This window comes from Macrotis lagotis, chromosome 1 (assembly GCF_037893015.1).
Source record: "Macrotis lagotis isolate mMagLag1 chromosome 1, bilby.v1.9.chrom.fasta, whole genome shotgun sequence".
NCBI lineage: Eukaryota > Metazoa > Chordata > Mammalia > Peramelemorphia > Peramelidae > Macrotis > Macrotis lagotis.
Genome location: NC_133658.1, coordinates 802,093,796 through 802,111,865, shown reverse-complemented (window position 1 = coordinate 802,111,865; position 18,070 = coordinate 802,093,796). Strand labels below are relative to the sequence as shown.

The 18,070-nt window shown below is 41.9% G+C and overlaps 1 protein-coding gene across 3 annotated transcripts in view; it reads left to right on the top strand.

Moving 5' to 3' along the window:
- WNT11 (Wnt family member 11) overlaps positions 1–15,514 on the top strand; it is a 67,753-nt gene extending 52,239 nt beyond the window's left edge. For all 3 annotated transcript variants that reach the window (XM_074216915.1, XM_074216916.1, XM_074216914.1), the window contains exons 5-6: positions 1,292–1,584; positions 11,751–15,514. In XM_074216915.1, the coding sequence (XP_074073016.1) occupies positions 1,292–1,584; positions 11,751–11,925 (468 nt within the window). In that variant the 3' untranslated portion in view covers positions 11,926–15,514. The remainder of the gene's footprint in view (positions 1–1,291; positions 1,585–11,750) is intronic.
- Positions 15,515–18,070: the final 2,556 nt, after the last annotated feature.

Below are 18,070 nucleotides of genomic sequence, written 5' to 3'. Positions count from 1 at the left end.
GACTCAGAGAGTTGGGTGGCAGAGCTAGAGTAGGGTCTATAGGACACCTAATCTGATGACTTTCTCACCACCTCACAATTATAATTTTTAAAACTGATAATCAACATTTATAATTTTAATAAAATTTATGACCAAAGTTTATAATTTTTCTTTATTTTGTTACATTTATAATCCAAATTTATTATTTAAATTTATATTTTTTGCAAAATTATTACTCAAAAACTTACAGTCTTTTATAGAGAACCTTGTTCTACATGCTTTCATGTACAATATCATGTCATAGAAAGAACACCAGAAATCAGAAAACTTTATTTTTAGAACTAGTTCTTCCACTAATAAATTCTGTGATCTGGGGAAAAAACATTTCCCTTCTCCTGGCCTCAATTTCCTCAGTAATTTGAGGGCATTGGACTAGACAGTCCCTCAGGGCCTGTGAGTCTATGAATCATTCTCTCTCTCCCTCCTCTCCTGGAGTAGCTCTGTAAGGCTAGAAGCGGCTGAGATAAATTCACCTTTATGGGCTGGGACATAAAGGCTAGTCGGAGCTGGGCTGTTTTCCTGCCAGGGAGCATCAGGGTGATGTATAGCAAAGAGCTTTCTGCTGGCAATTGTGTAGCCTTGGGTAGACCTCTCCCTTCTTCTGGTCTCAGTTTCCCCATCCATTAAAGGGAACATGATAATCCTTTCCTCATCCCCTTGATAGGTTTACTGTGAAGAGTGTTAGAAAAGTTAAAGGCTAGGGATGGAGTCTGGTCTTGGGATTTCATTAATAGAATTCCCGGGTGAGGGAATCTCTCCACTAATGCAGGTTGGTACCTGCTCTGCCAATAATAGTCTTAGAGAGATACACAGAGGGCCTAAATGATTTGCCCAGGGTCATTCAGTAAATTTGTGGCAGAGGCAGAACTTGAACCCAGGCCTTCCTGTAAACCTTGGGCATTGGGGAAATAGAAGTTATTGATATTATTGGGGTAATGGAAGGAGATTAAAAGAGACATAAGCCAGGATTGAAATTACATGTAATAATTATATAATGTATTATATTAATATATGCTACATATTAATATATTATATTAATATAATTAATATGGTAATTAATGCTCTTCTTTGATGAGTATGGAAGAATCAAGGGAAGGGAGGAAGCAAGTCTTTATTAAACACCTACACTGTGCTAAGTGCTTTACCAATATGACCTCACTTGATTGAGGAGAGGCAGACTGACTCTGTAAGGAGATACTCTGCTGCCATCTCCCCATCTGAAGCATGGTCTCTTCCTTCCTCCCTCCCGCAGGCCCTGAGAGCATCCCTAGAGATGAAGTGTAAATGTCATGGCGTCTCAGGCTCTTGCTCCATCAAGACTTGCTGGAAGGGGCTGCAGGAGCTTCGCGATGTGGCCCAAGACCTCAAGACCAAATACCTGTCAGCCACCAAGGTGGTGCATCGACCCATGGGCAACCGGAAACACCTGGTGCCCAAGGACCTGGATATTCGGCCCGTCCAGGACACAGAGCTGATCTACCTGCAGAGCTCCCCTGACTTCTGCATGAAGAATGAGAAGGTGGGCTCACACGGGACGCAGGACAGGTAAGGTGGGGGCTGGAATTGGGAGAACTGTAGAGTGCAGTTCTCTGTCTTGGGGAGCTTTGACCCACTAATAGCCTGCAAACTCCTTGAAGACAAGGGACCTGTCTTAACTCGGTGCAGTACCATGCTCTAAATTCAGTAGGGTCTTCAACCTAGGATAATGGAAAGAACAGAGTAGAATGAGGAGGCCTCCCCTAGGAGACCTAGAGAAGGAGGGAACTGTGCTTTGATGGAAGGCCTCCACTACAATCCAAATGACTACTTGTAGAGGGGAATTGGGGGAAGGGGGCACTCATTCAGAGACAGGTTGGAGCCAATGGCCTTTGAAGATTCTTCCATATGAGACTGTATGACCTGGAGTCAGATCCTGGCTTGGGTACTTTCTGCCTTTGTGACCCTGGGCCAGTCCCCTCTTCTCTTTGTATCTGTTTTCTCATTTATAAAATAGCAAAAATTATATTTGCACTATGCACATGAAATTCATTCATCCATGAAACTCTGAATATATCTGTCAGATAATTAAACATTACTATATACCAATCACTGTGGGAAGTACTGGAAACAGGATTGGAAGGGAACAAGTAGATGAAGACAGGAATGTTTGAAGGAAATTTGGAGGTGTTTGAAGGCTAGATGGGCACTTCTGTGGAGAGGACAGTCTAAATACATAAAATATTCTGAGAGATAAAGCAGCTCCATTTGTCCTTGGGAGGTACATGTGAACAGCTCTGACTGTGGAGGTGAGGGTGCTGGCCACCCATCCACACATATCAGGGTTGCCCAGGGTCATCCCAGAACGTAAGAGCTGCAAGGATCTCTTGTTGAATCTTGGAATATGAGAGGTAGAAAGAGATCTCAAAATCAGGGGGACATAATAGGAAGGAAGGAAGGAAAAGAAAAGAGGAGGGGGATAAAAATAAAATTGGAGAGACTTGAGTTTAAATTCCTCCTTGGAAACCTTCTAGCTATAGGACCATAGGCAGGTATTTTACCCTCTCTGACCCTCATTTTCCTTATTTATAAATAAAAATAATAACAGTAATAATAATATTTACAATAAATTTAACTCAGAATGTTATTCTGAGGATCAAAATAAATAATACATGTAAAGGGCTTTGCAAATTATAAGCTGTTATATGAATATGTTATTATTATTTTTATTACATACAACTAGTAAGTATGCTTGAGGCAGAATTTAAATTCCGACTTTCCTACATCTTAATGCACTGTACCCACTGTGCCACCTAGTTCCCAATCATAAAAGGTAATATAGGTCAAAATTACCTAGTAATTTCTCAAATCAAAAAGAATCGTTGGTTTCTGCTATATTTGGATTATCTTCACTATTGTTAACTTTTAGAAGTTAGAAACCTGAGCAGATGATTAAATAGATAGGGCCCTGGATAAATCTGGTATTTATGGACCACCAGAGGCTTAAAAGGATCTTGGAATGTAGAAGATAGGAGGTCACACTCAAAGAAACTTCAGAACATAGAAAGAAAAATGGAAGAACCAGATAGGACTTTATGAGACAGAAAAATCAGAACTAACAGAAACTGAGATAAAGAACAAATTGGAAGAACATTTAGAACATGGCATCTTAGAGCTAAGAAGGTCCTGAGAACATCAATTACAAAAGCTAGAACATAAAATATCAAAATTTGAAAATATTTCAAATCAGAAAATGTTAGAGCTAGAAGGGGCCTTTAATTATCACTTGGTCTAACCCTTTCATTTATGGATCAGGAGATTGGGTTAAACTCTTCAAGACCAGAAATGAACTTGGAACACAGATCTCCTGACTGCAAATTCAGTTGTCTTTTCTCTATCTCAGACTGCTTGTTTTGATTCTCATAACATAAAAAAATTGTTACTGATGTGGAAATGATGAAAAAGAAGTTATATGACTTACCTAAGGAAGCTTGTAAGTGTCAGAGGCAGAATTTGTGTCTGTCTTTTCTGACTCCAAAATGCCAAAGCTCCTCATTTTCTTTAAAATGTGAACTGTTAATGCTAGTAGAAACCTTAGAAATCAGATTGGCAGAGCTCAAACGGCTCTCAGAAGACAGAATTGGGGGATACCAGTGCACCCTCATTAATAGCTGAGGAAATGGAAGCCTGGAATGGAAGGTACCGCCTCGGAATCACACAGTCATCAGTGGCAAAGTCCATGCTTCTCATTTCCCTACTCTCTAATCCAGGGATTTTTCTAGTATCTCCCATTACTTCTTATACCATGTGGTTTCCGCCAGGTCCAAGGTACTCCAGAGTCGAGGTGTGTAATAATAGGGACTGTGAAGGGGTCAGCTTCTCATCATATTTGGGCCATGTTGGACCCCCTTTTCTCACCATCACCCCCATTGCCAGAATGCAGTTAAATCCTTGGGAGTCTCTGCTAATAAAGCATCTGCTTCCCAGAGAGCTGGCCCAGTATACCCCTGTGGTTTGGATCCTACTCACTGCATTTTCTCACGTCCCTTGGCTTATCCTATCAGTGTTCTTGGCTTGGTTTTTCTCCCTCTTTAGGGAACTGTTCCCAAGGGGGGGGGGGGCGTTCTATGCTGTGACTGGTACAGTCAGACCCCACAGAGCTCCCTTTGCTGTCTCCAAAGAGGCAATATGGTAGCAAGAGTTCCAGTCTTGGAAGCAAGATTCTTGGGTTCAGATTCTACCTGTGACTCCCTAGTGGGATGAACTTGGTAAATTACTTCCCCCACCTGAGTCTCCATTTCTTCTTTTACGAAATGAGGAAAATAATTCCTGTACTATCTATTCACAGTATAAAGAGGTCAGTGCTTTGTAAAAGTAGTGAAAGACCCCAGAAGAATGAATTATTCATATAGGCTGGAAGTTTGTACACCTGGTCTGTTCTTCCTGGATCTCCATAAAATGAGGGTCTGATAAGATGGTCTTTATGGCCCCTCCCACCTCTGCCCTTCTGTAGATTCTAGGGGAGGAGTCCCAGCACACTCACTGACTTCAGCCGAGGAGGAAGAAAGTTATAGTACCCTTTTGGGGTTTTTTTAGGTTTTTGCAAGGCAATGAGGTTAAGTGGCTTGCCCAAGGCCACACGGCTAGGTAATTATTAAGTGTCTGAGGCTGGATTTGAACCCAGGTACTCCTGACTCCAGGGTTGGTGCTTTATCCACTGCACCACCTAGCTGCCCCTATAGTATCCTTCTTACCACCACCATTATTTCCCCTTGTAGGCTTCTTGAAAGGCTGCTTTCAGGATAATCTGATCTCTCTTGTTTGGGGTCGGGGGTTGGACAGAACAGGCCGTGGCAAGTGATTTTTTTATTTTGTTTTTATTGTTTGTTTTTGCCCCACAAGGCAAAGGTTAAGTGACTTGCCCAAGGTCACACAGCTAGGTAATTATGAAGTGTGGCAAGTGTTTTTTTTTAAAAAACACATACAAAGTCAGAGCTGCAGGAGACCTTAGCAATATAATATCTAAGTTAGAAGAGCATATATAGAGACCATCTGGTCTGATCACTCCCATTTTACAGATGGAAAACTTGAGGCATAGGAAAGGGTTACCCAGTAGGGAAGAAGCAGACTTCAGTTTCTCCTTATGTCAAATGAAGGTCAAAGAATCAGAGATTGAGACCTAGATGGATATGGATCATATAGTCCCCCTTTGTTTTATAGGTGGAGGTTAAGTGACTTGTCCAAGTTCACATAGAGAGTTAACTCCACAAAAATGCTCTGACTACAAACCCAGGATTTTTTCTATTATATACTATGCTGCCCTCCTACTGCCTTCTACTTCTGACATTTTGAGATTCTGCTGTTAAACCCACTGGTGGGCTTGAGCAAATCTTTTGTCCTCTGAGGGTAGTGTGTATCATTTTTCCTATCTTTATAATGGAAAGACTACACTCAATGATCTCTAAAGCTGCCTTTCACCTGTGTCCTCCAATTCTATAATCCTGGAAGAAGTGAATAATATTATTTCACTGCTTCAGGAATTCATAATTTGATCCACTGGGGACTTTTTACAGAGATCACAATAATTATTATAAGTATTTATAGATCACTTTAAGGTTTTCAAAGCACTTTACAAATATAATCTTACTTTCTTTATCCTCAGAGCAATAGTACAGGAATATAGGCACTACTATTATCTTCCTTTTACAGTTAAGGAAATTGAGGCAGGCAGCTTAAATGACTTACCTAGGGTCATATAGCTAGAGACAGAATTTGAACTCAGGTCTTCCTGACTCCCTGAAGTCAATGCTCTGTTCATTGAACCCATCTCGCTACCTATGTTGTACTTTGGCATTAGGTGGCTAAAAAATTCATTCCCCTGTGGCCAACTTTTAGTAGCTAGCCTCTTCACATTTAGCTGGACAGTTTTTCACAGAGATTTCTGCCTAGTCCCTTCCCCCCATCCTGTACTTTAGTCAATTGATTTTTTGAACCTAAGTGTTGAATTTTACATTTTGCACTAAGATGTTAAGTCTAAGAATGACCAAGAAATAACTTAACAACTTAAAGTTTTCCAGTCCTCTCTTTTGCTCCAAAATCACCAACTCCCCAATATGATTCCCCATTAGCAGGATCTCTCAGGACTTAGGGATGCCACAACCCCTGGGGATGCCAAAAGGCAGGTAGGAGGAGACTAGGAAGTACTTCCAGACTTTCCTAGTTTCCCTTAATGAGCTGTCAGAAATTTGTCATCCATTAATTTATCTAAACTTTTCTTGAACTTGTACATATTTATAGCTTGTACCAACATCCAGGGACTGAGTTCATATGTTCACTCCCCAACAGGCTAAAGAATGATTGGTAGCTTTTAGTTAAGGCCCCAAATGACTTCCTTCAGGCTCACTGAATACAGGCGTTGAGAGCTGGAGGGACCTTGGAGAACATCTGGTCCAGCACCCTCACTTGAGAGATGAGGGAACTAAGGCCAAACAAACACACTTAACCAAGGTCACAGAACCAGTCAGGGATAGAGTCAGAACCCAGGGGATTCAGACTCCAAGCCCAAGATGCATTTTTTGTTTTGCTTTGTTTTATCACTGAATGCTTTTTCTCTTAAAATGGTCTCCTATGGGAGAAACTGAATGCTACTCACAGGGAACCATATATAAATACTGTCCTCCAGTTCTGGAACATCTCCCCTCTTTTCAGTTTCTATCTGAAGAAGTCACATTTTGTAGAATCCCAGTATGTCAGAATTGAGAAAAATATTAGGGATAGGGACAGGGTCTGTGATTTCATTAGTTGTTATTGTCCAGTTATGTCCAATTCTCTGTGAATCCATTTGGAATTTTCTTGGAAAAGATCCTGGAATGGTTTACCATTTCCTTCTCCAGCTTTTTTTACAGATGAGGAAACTGAGGCAGATTGACTTGCTCAGGGTCACAGCTAATAAGTGTCTGAGGTCATATTTAAACTCTGGAAGGGGAGTGGGTTACCAATGTATCTCAGCTCCTTATCTCCAATTCATATTGTTAAGGAGTTGCTTGGGGCACTGAAAAGTTAGTGATATGGTTTTTCTGGAGTCCCCTAACCAATATGTCAGAGGCAAGAAGCTAAGGCAGGTCTTGCTGGTTCCAAAGTCAGTCTTCTGTCCACTACAGTCCACTGATTCTCATTAGAGAGAAACAATAAAACCTAAAACTATGTAGTTCAATACTTTCATTTTACAGAGAAGAAAACTGAGGCCCTGAGAGGGGAAGAGGCTTGAATGATGTCTCAGAGATACCATCTGGCAAACAACTGAGCCCCCAGTCCCACCTGCAGTCCATTCAGTTTCCCTGATTGGTATCTTGTATTATCTGAGATGCGGATGACAGTGGGCAATCAGAAGTTAAGAATATATTGCAGAGTTGTCCAGCAGTAGAATTCAATGACTTGGCAGGGACCAACCTCTTATCACTGGAGGTCTTCCAGGAGAAGCCTGTCAGAGGTGTCAAAGAGGGTTCCAGCTAGGGGAAAGGCCCCTGTCTGTGAAACTCCAAATGTGGATGCATGAGTAACACCTTATACTTGGAGGAGGCCTTGGTCCAAGTTCTGCCATGACATGACTTTGAGTAATTCACTTACCCTACTCTGAGTCTCAGTTTCCTTGTCTGTAAATGAAGATTGGACTGGATCTACTTGAGTCCCTTCCAATTTTGACATTCTGTATTCTAAGGTTCTCCCAACTCCGACATTTTATATTCTCAAATCCCTTCCGGCTCTGACATTCTGTATTCTAAGGGCAGCTCTGATATTCTGTGTCTAAAGAACCTTCCAACTCTGACATTCTGTGTTCTCAGGTCCCTCCAAGTTCTGACGTTCTGTTGTGTTCTAAGGTTCTTCCCAACTTTGATATTCTGTGTTCTAAGGTTCCTCCCAATTTTGACATTCTGAGTTCCAAGATCCCTCCCAACTCTGACATTCTCTGTTCTAAGGTTCCTCCCAGGTCTGACTTTCTATCTTCTAAGGTCTTTCCCAGCTCTGACTTACTGTATTCTACGGACGTCTCAGCTCTGCCATTAGAGGTTCCCAGAACTCTCTGACCTTCTATAACTGTAGCCTCTGCTCCAATCTGCCCCAAAGGGCAGCAAGGCTCTGGCTGGCCAGTATTCCCATATGGACACCAGATTGCAGAGATCAGCCAGGAGAGAGGGACGAGCTGCCAGGAGACCAAAAGAATGTCAGTCCAGGAAGTGCTGGCTTCAGGCGAGCCCTGGCGCTGCGCAGGCAGAGAGGGAAATGAGAAGAGGAGGAGAGTGTGTCTGGATGGAGGAGAAGCCAGAAGGGAAATGGGTTAGGGTCCCCTGGGGAAATCAAGGCGTTGCTGGATCCCATTACCAGGCTGGAGCTGGAGGGACCATGAAGCCGGGAGATCAGGTTTCTCCCCCAGCTCTCAGTTGCCACCCCTCCCGAGTCAGGTGTTGGGAATAGGGACCGAATGAGGCGATATCAAGGTGGGAAGTGACTTAAAGGACCTTTGGGTCCAAATCCCTCTGTTTAAAGGGGAGAAACTGAGATGCGCAGAGGAGGCAGAGATGGGTGCAGGCATTCAAGGTTGGAGCTGAATCAAGAGGAAAGGGAGGAGGCACAGGTTCAAATCCTGCCTCTGATACCTCTTTATTACCTGTGAGACCTTGGGGCAAAACATTTCCTCTTTCTGGATCTTGGGGTGGATCTGCAAAATGGGGGGGGGTGGGACTAGGTGGCCCCAAGGGCCCTTCAGCCCTAAGCTCTAGGATCTTGCCACTGACCAGGGCTGCCTCATCTTACCTACTCTCCTCAGGCAGCTCCAACCTCCAGGACAAATGGGTTTTCCCACACCTTCACAAGCTGTTGGTGGACCCCATTTTCTCCCCAGGTTTGTGTAATGGGAGCAGCAGGCTGTTCTTGCCTGTGTGAACCAATTTATTTATGAGATAATTCATGGGGAATCACTGTGGAAACTATAAAACACAAGCACAGGTGAGGGGGGATGGTGGATGGCTGATTTGAAAACCAATCTTGGAAATCTTAGAGTGTCAGATCTCCTTGGGACCTTAGAACAACGAACAGAGAAGGTGTCAACCTTCACCCCACACTCTCCAGTTCCATCATAAACTGGGCTTCTTGGGTGTCAGCACATCTGCCTTTTCTGGATCCCACTCTTTACCATCTTTGGCCCTCCTACCTATCAGTGTGTGTGTGGGGGGGGGGGGGTATGCTTGGCCAGGAATATGGGAAGGGGAAGGTTGGAAGGATGTGAGGAGAAGAGGAAAGTCTGGTGGTGATGTGACTTGAGAAGGTTGAACCAAGTCTTTTCTAAGATGCCTTCTATTTCTAGTTGTTTTGTGTCTTGGGATCCTGTCCAACTCAAACTTTCTATGTACTAAGAAGAGTACTCTCTCCTTCCAACATTGGAGGTTCTAAGTTGTGACATTCTCTGCTATAAGGTCCTTTCTGTTCCCAACATCCTAGATGCTTAAGACTCCTTCCAGGTCAGACATGATTCATTCTAAAGTTCCTTCTGTAACATTCTGTGTTCTGACTACATGTTCTAGAACCCTTTTTAACTCTGACATTTTAAGATACAATTCAGCATTCAAATTCTAGTCTCTGAAGCTTCCTTCCAGCCCAGATGTACTTTATTCTAAAGCCCCTTCAGGTTCAAATATTCTGTGTTCTGATATCACATGCTCTATGTTTCTGAGTCCCTTCCAGACCTAACATTCTAAGTTCTGGATCTCCTTTCCAATCAAGTATTTTTGGTTCTCAAGGGTCCATCCAACTCTAACATTCTGTGTTCTGGTGTTACATGCTCTAGAATCCTTTCTATGTCCCAAAGTCCCTCCAGATCTGGCATCCATTGATACTTTCAACAATTGCAGGGGGGGGGGGGACAACCAAGACAGAAATTTTTCCTTCCCATTTTACAATGATGAAGCCCAGTGAGGTACCATGACTTAACTATAGTTACACATCATGATGAATGACAGAGTCCTCACTAGACCTTGGATCCCTGGATTGTGTCCTATTAGATTTTCAGTGCACTATTACAAACTCTCACTGCAACCCACTCCAGTTTCTGTCATTTCTCTCCCTGGGGGCATGGATGTTGGCAAGTGTGGGAAGAATTGTGGCCAAATGCCAAAACCTGCTTTCCCTACTCGATCCTGCTGCTGCCCAAATGTTTAGTCTACTGGACTAGAGGGAGATGGCATCTTTCTCTCTCTTTCTCTTGATCTTACTACTCCAAGATCAGAATATCCAACACCTCCAAGATCAAGAGAACCCAGCACTGTTCTGCCTTTCTCCCTTGGTTCCCTGCCCCTCACCTCTAAACCCTAGAAGAAATTCCAGACCCTGCAAAGACCATTTTTCAGAATAAGAGCATATTATTAGACTCAAGAAATCACCAGTCAGACTTCTACAGATACCTGTGACCAGGTGATTGATTGTAGGTTGGGGTCAATGACTCTAAGAATCAAGGCAAGTTCTCTCTCTGGGCCACCTTTTCCTTATTTGGAAAGGAATGGAGGAGTGGAGAGGGATTTATGGGCCATCAGGGCTCTTCTTAGTCTCCATCTGAGCTCTCTTCTCCCTTTTTCCTTATTTCTCATTCTATAGGCTCGATGTCATTTCTCTCTCAACCTCAGTCTTAGCTCAGTTTGATTGGCCCACCATGTGTGGAGAAGAATCGTGTGTAATAAAACTGATTGGAGTCAGGATATGAAGAATTTTCTATACTAAACAGAGAAGTTTATATTATATCCTAGAATAGGGAATCACTGATGTTTATTGAGTAATGCAGACTCACATCTTTCCAGAGTCACACTCTTAAGTAGATAGAGTTAGCATGAGTGAACAAGATCTTAGGTACAGAAGGTCAGAGCTGGAAGGGGACATAGAGGTGATCTAATCCAATAATCCATACTCTCATTTGATGGATGGGAAGACAGATCCAAAGAAAATGATTTATGTGAGATCACACAGACAGTAAATTATAGAACTTTTCTGGGTGACCTTGGACAACTCTTTGGCTGTCTCTTCCCTCGGGCAAGAGGATCCCTGGGAAAAAGGGCTTTGTTTATCATGTTCCCTGAGCAGGACTCTCTAAGGTCAGAAACCACTTTCCTAAATTAATCCATTAACAAATAAACATTTATTAAGTGCCTAATGTGTGCCACACTCTGGAGATTCAAAGATTAAAATGAAAATCTTCATCCTTAAAGAACTTCTATAGGAAGAACATTTACAAATATCAATATATACAACATATAGATTTATTTTTGAAAGCAATTTGAGGGAGTCCATCCACAAACATTAAGTGCTAGACTAAATGCTAGAGATTAAAAGGTAAAAGACAGTCCCTGCCCTTGAGTTGCTTCAATCTAATGAGGATCACAACATATAAACAACTCTGGACAAAGACACAATACAGAGGAACTGTAGGAAATACTCCACAGAGGGAAGGCACTGGAAAGAAGAGGGGTGAGGGAGGGTTTCCTCGAGAAGTGGGATTTTAGCAGGGACTTGAGGTGGACTATAGTATGGGAGGCCATGGAGAGACAGAGGGGGTCTGGTCTTTGTTTTAGACTGGGCTTTCTGGAGGGTAGGCATTGTGCCTCCTTCTCAGACTGGGGATTCCTAAAGGTTTGTGAATCAGCCAGATCTCACCAGAGCTTCCCCGTTTCTCTCTCCCACCCTTCTTACCTCAGACAATGCAACAAGACGTCCAACGGCAGTGACAGCTGTGACCTCATGTGCTGCGGCCGAGGCTACAACCCTTATATGGACAAGGTGGTAGAAAGATGTCACTGTAAATACCACTGGTGCTGCTACGTAACCTGCAAGAAATGTGAGAGGATCGTGGAGCGGTATGTCTGCAAATGAAGCTGGCCACTGCCCACCTGCCCACCCAGGCCCTGGTCTTGGCCTTAACCTTGGCCTCTGTGTTCTCAGGGTAGCAGAGGTCACAAGGTGCCAAACCCTGGCCTTCCCAAGTTCCTCGCCCCCTTGCCCCTCATGCATCTGCCAAGATTCCAGACTTGCAAGAAATAAAGCAAAATTGCTGACACGTGGGGTGAGGGAGGTATAATAATCAAAGGAGGAAGATCAGGACCTCATGGGAAGGAAAATCAAACAGACCATTTTTTTTTAAATTGTCATCCATGGTGACTCTCATCTCTTATTTTTCCTTTTGTGCCTTGAGGAAGACATCTGCAATTGGAAGGGTGGATTGAGCTGGGTAACCAGCCTTCAGAGCCTTCTAAGGAGCATTTGCCTACATAGTAGGAAGAAGGGGTGGGGAAAAAAATAAAGAGACTCTCAATAACCCTGGGGTCAAGGTGTCCACTTCAGCTATCCGATTGTCTCCTAGGGGTAAGGTATTGAGTGGAATGTCAATGTCATTGGCCTGGAGGAACTGTAGCAAAGAGTTCTAAGAGAGGGATGAGGAGGAAGAGGAGGAAACACAGACTCTAAATAATTGTGGAATTGGAGTGTCTTCCCCTTGCATCATCCTTGGGAAGGAGAGAGGAAGGGGGTGAGGCAAGGACATTCAGGATCTGGTCATGGAGGAAAATAAGCACATGGCAATGGGGGGGTTATTCAGACCTCTAACTCTCTGGAGAGAGGCCCATCCTTTATTTTCATGGATGTGTTTGCAGAAGATGAACTTTGAAATTATCCAAACAAGAACCTTACTCCCCCTCCATCACTGGTTTTAAGAACAACAGAGGCTGGAGAGCTCAGCTGTGCATGGAAGGGGTGGGAGAAGACAGGACAGTTCCAGAATACCTTTCCTCTGCCCAAAAGAAGACTCCATCCAGAACCAAGAACAGCATTGTCCAGGCCATTGTGCAAATGGACCCACTTATGGGGATACATTTTCTCCTCCTTTGCAATGCAGAATATACAGAAATATTTATAAAAGTATAGCTCATGTTGTGGATTGTTTTCCTTCTATTCCTCCTTACATATAAATATATAAAATATGAATATATGATCTATATTTTAAACAGCAGTATGAAATAAATGCTGTGATGGTATTCGAAAGCCTTCCAGACCCCATCATGCTCCTGTTTCTTGCCTATTTTCAGGATTTCTGGTCCTCAAGGAAATATATTGGACCACTGAGAGGATGTTGTGGGGGATGCTCTCTGGTAGCCTTGAAGGCTGACATCCTAATACTGAGTTACACTGTTGGGCAAAAAATCTGGATTTGAGTCTGAACCCTGCTACTGCCACTCTGTAACTTGTGTCTCTTTGGGAAAAGTCTTTGCTCTTTCTGAGCCTCAGTTTCCTTGAGGGGGGTGATTGGACTTGGCAACTTTAAATCTTATGATCTTTTCTAATTTCACATTCATGAAAACACATGTTTGTATAGCATTTTAGGACTTGGGCATAGACCTAGGATTCCACTGATGTATTAGAACTCACCCTCTCTACCAAGACAATCACTCATAATCTCTACCAAGATTCTCAGAATTTTAGAGAGGTGTTGGGGGCCTTCCAAAGTTAATTGACTCCCCTAGGGTCCCATGCCTAGTATGACTCAGAGGCAGGTCTTGAACCCAGCTCTGAACCAACTTTCTACCTACCAAGCTGCTATTTTAGATTTAGCTTATTTTAATGTTCTAACTGAGACGATCTTTTAAAGATCTCAAATGAGAAGATAACAGATATAGGAGATGTCAAGGAGGCAAAATCAACAAAAAATGATTGAGTAGTGATATGGAAAAGGCAAGGAGGTTGTGAACCTAGGTGAGTAGAAGGATGGTGACTCCTTTCACTGAAATAGAGAGGGTTGAGGAAGGTTCAGATTTAAGGGAAAATAAATTCCTTTCTTGAAATGCAGATGGGGACAATCACTGGAGATGCAGCTAGAGTATATAAAACTGAGAATCCAGGTCTGGATTACAGATTTGGTAATCATCAGCATGGAGATGTTAGTTGAACCCAGGAGAGAAAGACTAAAGAGAGAGGAAAAAAAATAGGACCTAAGGATCCTTGGAAAATGAACAAACACATTGGGCAGGAGAATAAGGTTGATCTAGCAGAGGAGACAGGGAAAGAGTGATCAGATAAGAAGGAAAAGAGCACATTTGAGTTTTGGATTATTATTATTGTTATTATTCCCATATTACAATTGAGGAAACTGAGTCAGGCAGAGGTTTAGTGCCTTGCCCAGGGTCACACAGCTAATAAATGTCTGAACCCAATTTAAACTTGGGTCTCCCTGCATCCAGGTCCAATACTCTGGATTGTAATGTTAGGAGGTAGAATCATCAGAGGAAATGGAGGCAGTTGAAGGTTAAGTGATTTGTTCAGTTATTTAAGTGTATGAGATCAAATTGAACTCCAGACTCAGCGCTTCATCCACTGTGCCATTCAATTGGCTCTGCAGAAGACGAATCAGGGACAAGCAATATAATAGCTAAGGGAGGAGAAAAAGTCAACGATAAGGGGACAGTAAACAGCATCAAAACCTGCTGGATATTAAGAAAGTTGAAGACTAAGAAAAGAATGCAATGAGGGAAGAGAATAGGTATAGGAGGAAATAGAAACAGGGAGAAAAGAAACTCAGCTTAGAAAGGGGCAGCAAATAAGGAGTGATAGGCAGACTGTCAGATTCTGGTCAGATTTCTAAATCGCTCATGACTAACAATGAGAACTATCTCAAAGTAGAATGGCAAGCTGTTTGGGAAAGACATAAGTTTCCCTTGTCTTTAGGCCCACTTGATGGAGATGGCTTCTTTCAAAAGGATAAAGGCCTTTTGAGATCTGATGAGAAGCAGCCTAGTAGAAAGGAGAGCCTAAACAATATACAAATTGAGCCTAAACAATATACAAATATGCTAGAAAATATTTAACAACCAGGCTGGAGTGAGGAGAGGGAGGAGGCATGGGTACATATACTCTATTAAGTCAAATCTACATTAATAACATTTTCTCCATCACTTTCTTCAGTCTAGTCCACAACACACTAAATTAAGCCCTTATTTGCAGCTATCCCTGATTTTTGACTCTTGCAAGCAGGTGAGAGCTGGATCTGACACAGCCGTGAATCAGACTTATTGAAGTCTGAAAAAAAAAAGCAATTTGGCCGAGATCATACAGCTAATAATTAATGGAACTGAGATTTGAATCACTATCTGAAAATCTGGTGTTTTTGGTATGAAAAGCACCTTCTCCATTACCTCATTAGAGCCTCAGCCACTTTCAGGGTTCAAACTTTAATCCCAGATCTTTATGACTTCCAGAACAGTCTCTATTATCCCACAGACCCCATCCTAAAGAGTTTAAGACTTATACAATATCCTCATATCCCTAGGTGGTAAGTAGCACAAGGTATTTTCCACCATTTATTCTCATTTTTTAGGGAGAGATTATTCCCATTTCATAGAAGAGGAAATTAAGGCTTAGAGGTTACAACAAGAACACAGTTAGCAAGTACACCTTATTCTTCCCATTCCTTCCTGCTAGCTTTTCATACAATATAGAATATTAGAGTTGTAAGGGCAGACCTTAGTGGTCATCTAGAGGCTAGATTCTAGATTTAGAGAAGAAAGGTGACTGAAGAGATAAAAGTAGATAGGCTTGATGTTAGCAAGATGGGTTCAAATACTGCCTCAACATTTATTAGTTATATGAACCTGGGAGAGTCACTTCTCTGGACCTCTGTCTTCTCATCTGTCAAAAAAGAAGTTTGGACTTGGGTGGCTCCAAGAACTTCTCCCAGCTCTTAATCTAGTTTCCTATGCTGGCTTAATTTACAGATGAGAAAATTGAGGCAGAAAAGAAAATTGACTTACCCAAGATCATGCAAATATGTAGTTTTCGGAATTGAGTCTTGAACCAAGTTCTAACTAAATTCCAGACTCAATTTACTACATCATGGCTACATTATGAAAATGAGGATAACACATAACCAAGTTTTACCAAGTTTTTCACGATATTTCATTTTAGCTTCACCATCACTCTCAGAGGTATCACAAATATCAGAGACAGTCATTTGAGCTCAGGTTTTCCTGGTTCCAAATCTAAGGGACCACCAGGATTATAAACTAGACATTCCACTCCTGGGGATATGATGGGGGCAATAACATACTTTCCCTTACCCCTCACAATCTCACTATTCATATCAATCCAATTTAATCAGTATCCCATCTGTCTATTGGATAATCTGTCTTTCTATCTGACTATCTGTCTATCTGACTTTCTGTTGGTCTGTTTATTTATTTCTATCTGTTTATTCATATCTACCTGTTTCTATCTCTATCCCTCCACCAATCAATCTATATCTATTTACTTGCCTATCTATCTATTCATTCATCTATATCATATATCCATCTATCATCTATCTATCAAGGTATCCATAACTGAGTTCTATACCCTACACTTTTCTCTCCAGTCTCAAAAGAAGAGTTGGCCTTCTTTATGGCATTAGCTCTTTTCAGGCACCCTCACACTCATACCTTCTCATTTCCTTCTTGATCCCCATTCTAGTCCCATAATAATAATGATGATGGTTGGCATTTATAAAGATCTCTTTTTTCTTGCTTCATGCTTTGGTGTGATTTCATTAGTGTGGGTAAACAACCACAAATCTTTGCAACCAATAATCTTATAGTGCCTTGGTCTGAAGTATTGAGAGGTTAAACAATTTGTTCTGTGTCACACAGCCAGAATGTTATCAGAGTTGACACTTGAACCAGCTCTTCCTGGGTCTCCTCTCTATCCTTTTATGCCTTATGCATCCTCATAAAGGGTTTATGACTTATAAAATTCTTTCCTTGTAACTCTGGGAGGTAAGTAGCACAAGAAATTTTATTCCCATTTTATAGTTGAGGAAACTGAGGCTCATAAAGATCGAGAAAATTGCTTGGGCTCCTAAACTAGTAAGTATGGTAGCTGAAGAACTCATTCCCTTTCTGTAAAAATAAATTGACTGTCTCTTATAGATCTTCAATCTCATCCTCTCTGTTTCTTCACCTTAGCTTTCCAAATATGCTTAAGTCTCTCTTCATTCTGAAAAAAACAGCTATCTCTCAACCTTATTACCCCCTCAAGCTATTGCCCTGTATCTTTCCTTAATGCTGAATTCCTAGATAGATATTCCCCACCCACTCATTCCTCTTTCTCAGCAATCTGTACAACCCCATTTATTCTTAGGGGTCAAGGGCCAGATAATGACCCAGCAGGGAAGAGGCAGTCAGATAGGTAGAAGAAAAACTAGGAAAGAGAAATATCAAAGAAACCAAGGGAGGAGAGAGCATCCAGGAAGACAGAAATGGTTAACTGTACTTCAGGGCTTTGAGGAGAAGACTTGAAACAGGTGGCTCAAGAAAAGTAAGAGAGTCAGTTAAGGAAGATGTTAAAGAACTGTTGTGAATCCATGCAGTCCCTACTGAGGCATGAATTTGTATTGGACTCAGATGGCTCGGTTGTGGAACATTTTCCTAGTGCTTCCCATGAGAAGCCCTTGATAAATGCTTGCTGACTCTAAGTTCTAGATTCATTTTACAGCATCATTGACTACATTATGAAAATGAGGATGATACCAACATATAACTTAAATTTTATCAAGTTTTTCATATTTCATTTTAGCTTCACCACCACTCTCAGAGGTATCACAGTTTGTATTTCCCTTTTTACATATGAGGAAATTGAAATCAAGAAAAGTTGACTTGTCCAAGGTCACACAGCTAGAAAGTATCAGAGACAGTATTTGAGCTCAGATTTTTCCTGGTGCTAGTGTCCAGCAGTTGGGAAGTAGAAGATAAGGTAGATGTTGGGAGCACCATCCTTGGTCTTAGAGACACTGAAAGAAAATGAAAGGCATTATCTGCCATCAAAGAGCTTACAATCTACTGGAGGTTACAAAATGTACTCAGTTATCATGATCATTTAAGGAGGGAACCAGGAGGGATTTATTGTGGACAACGGCTCTTGAGCTGAGTCACAATGTATGTAAGGATTAAAAGAGGCAGAGATATGAAGGAACCTTCCAGAGACAGGAGTCATCAGTACAAAG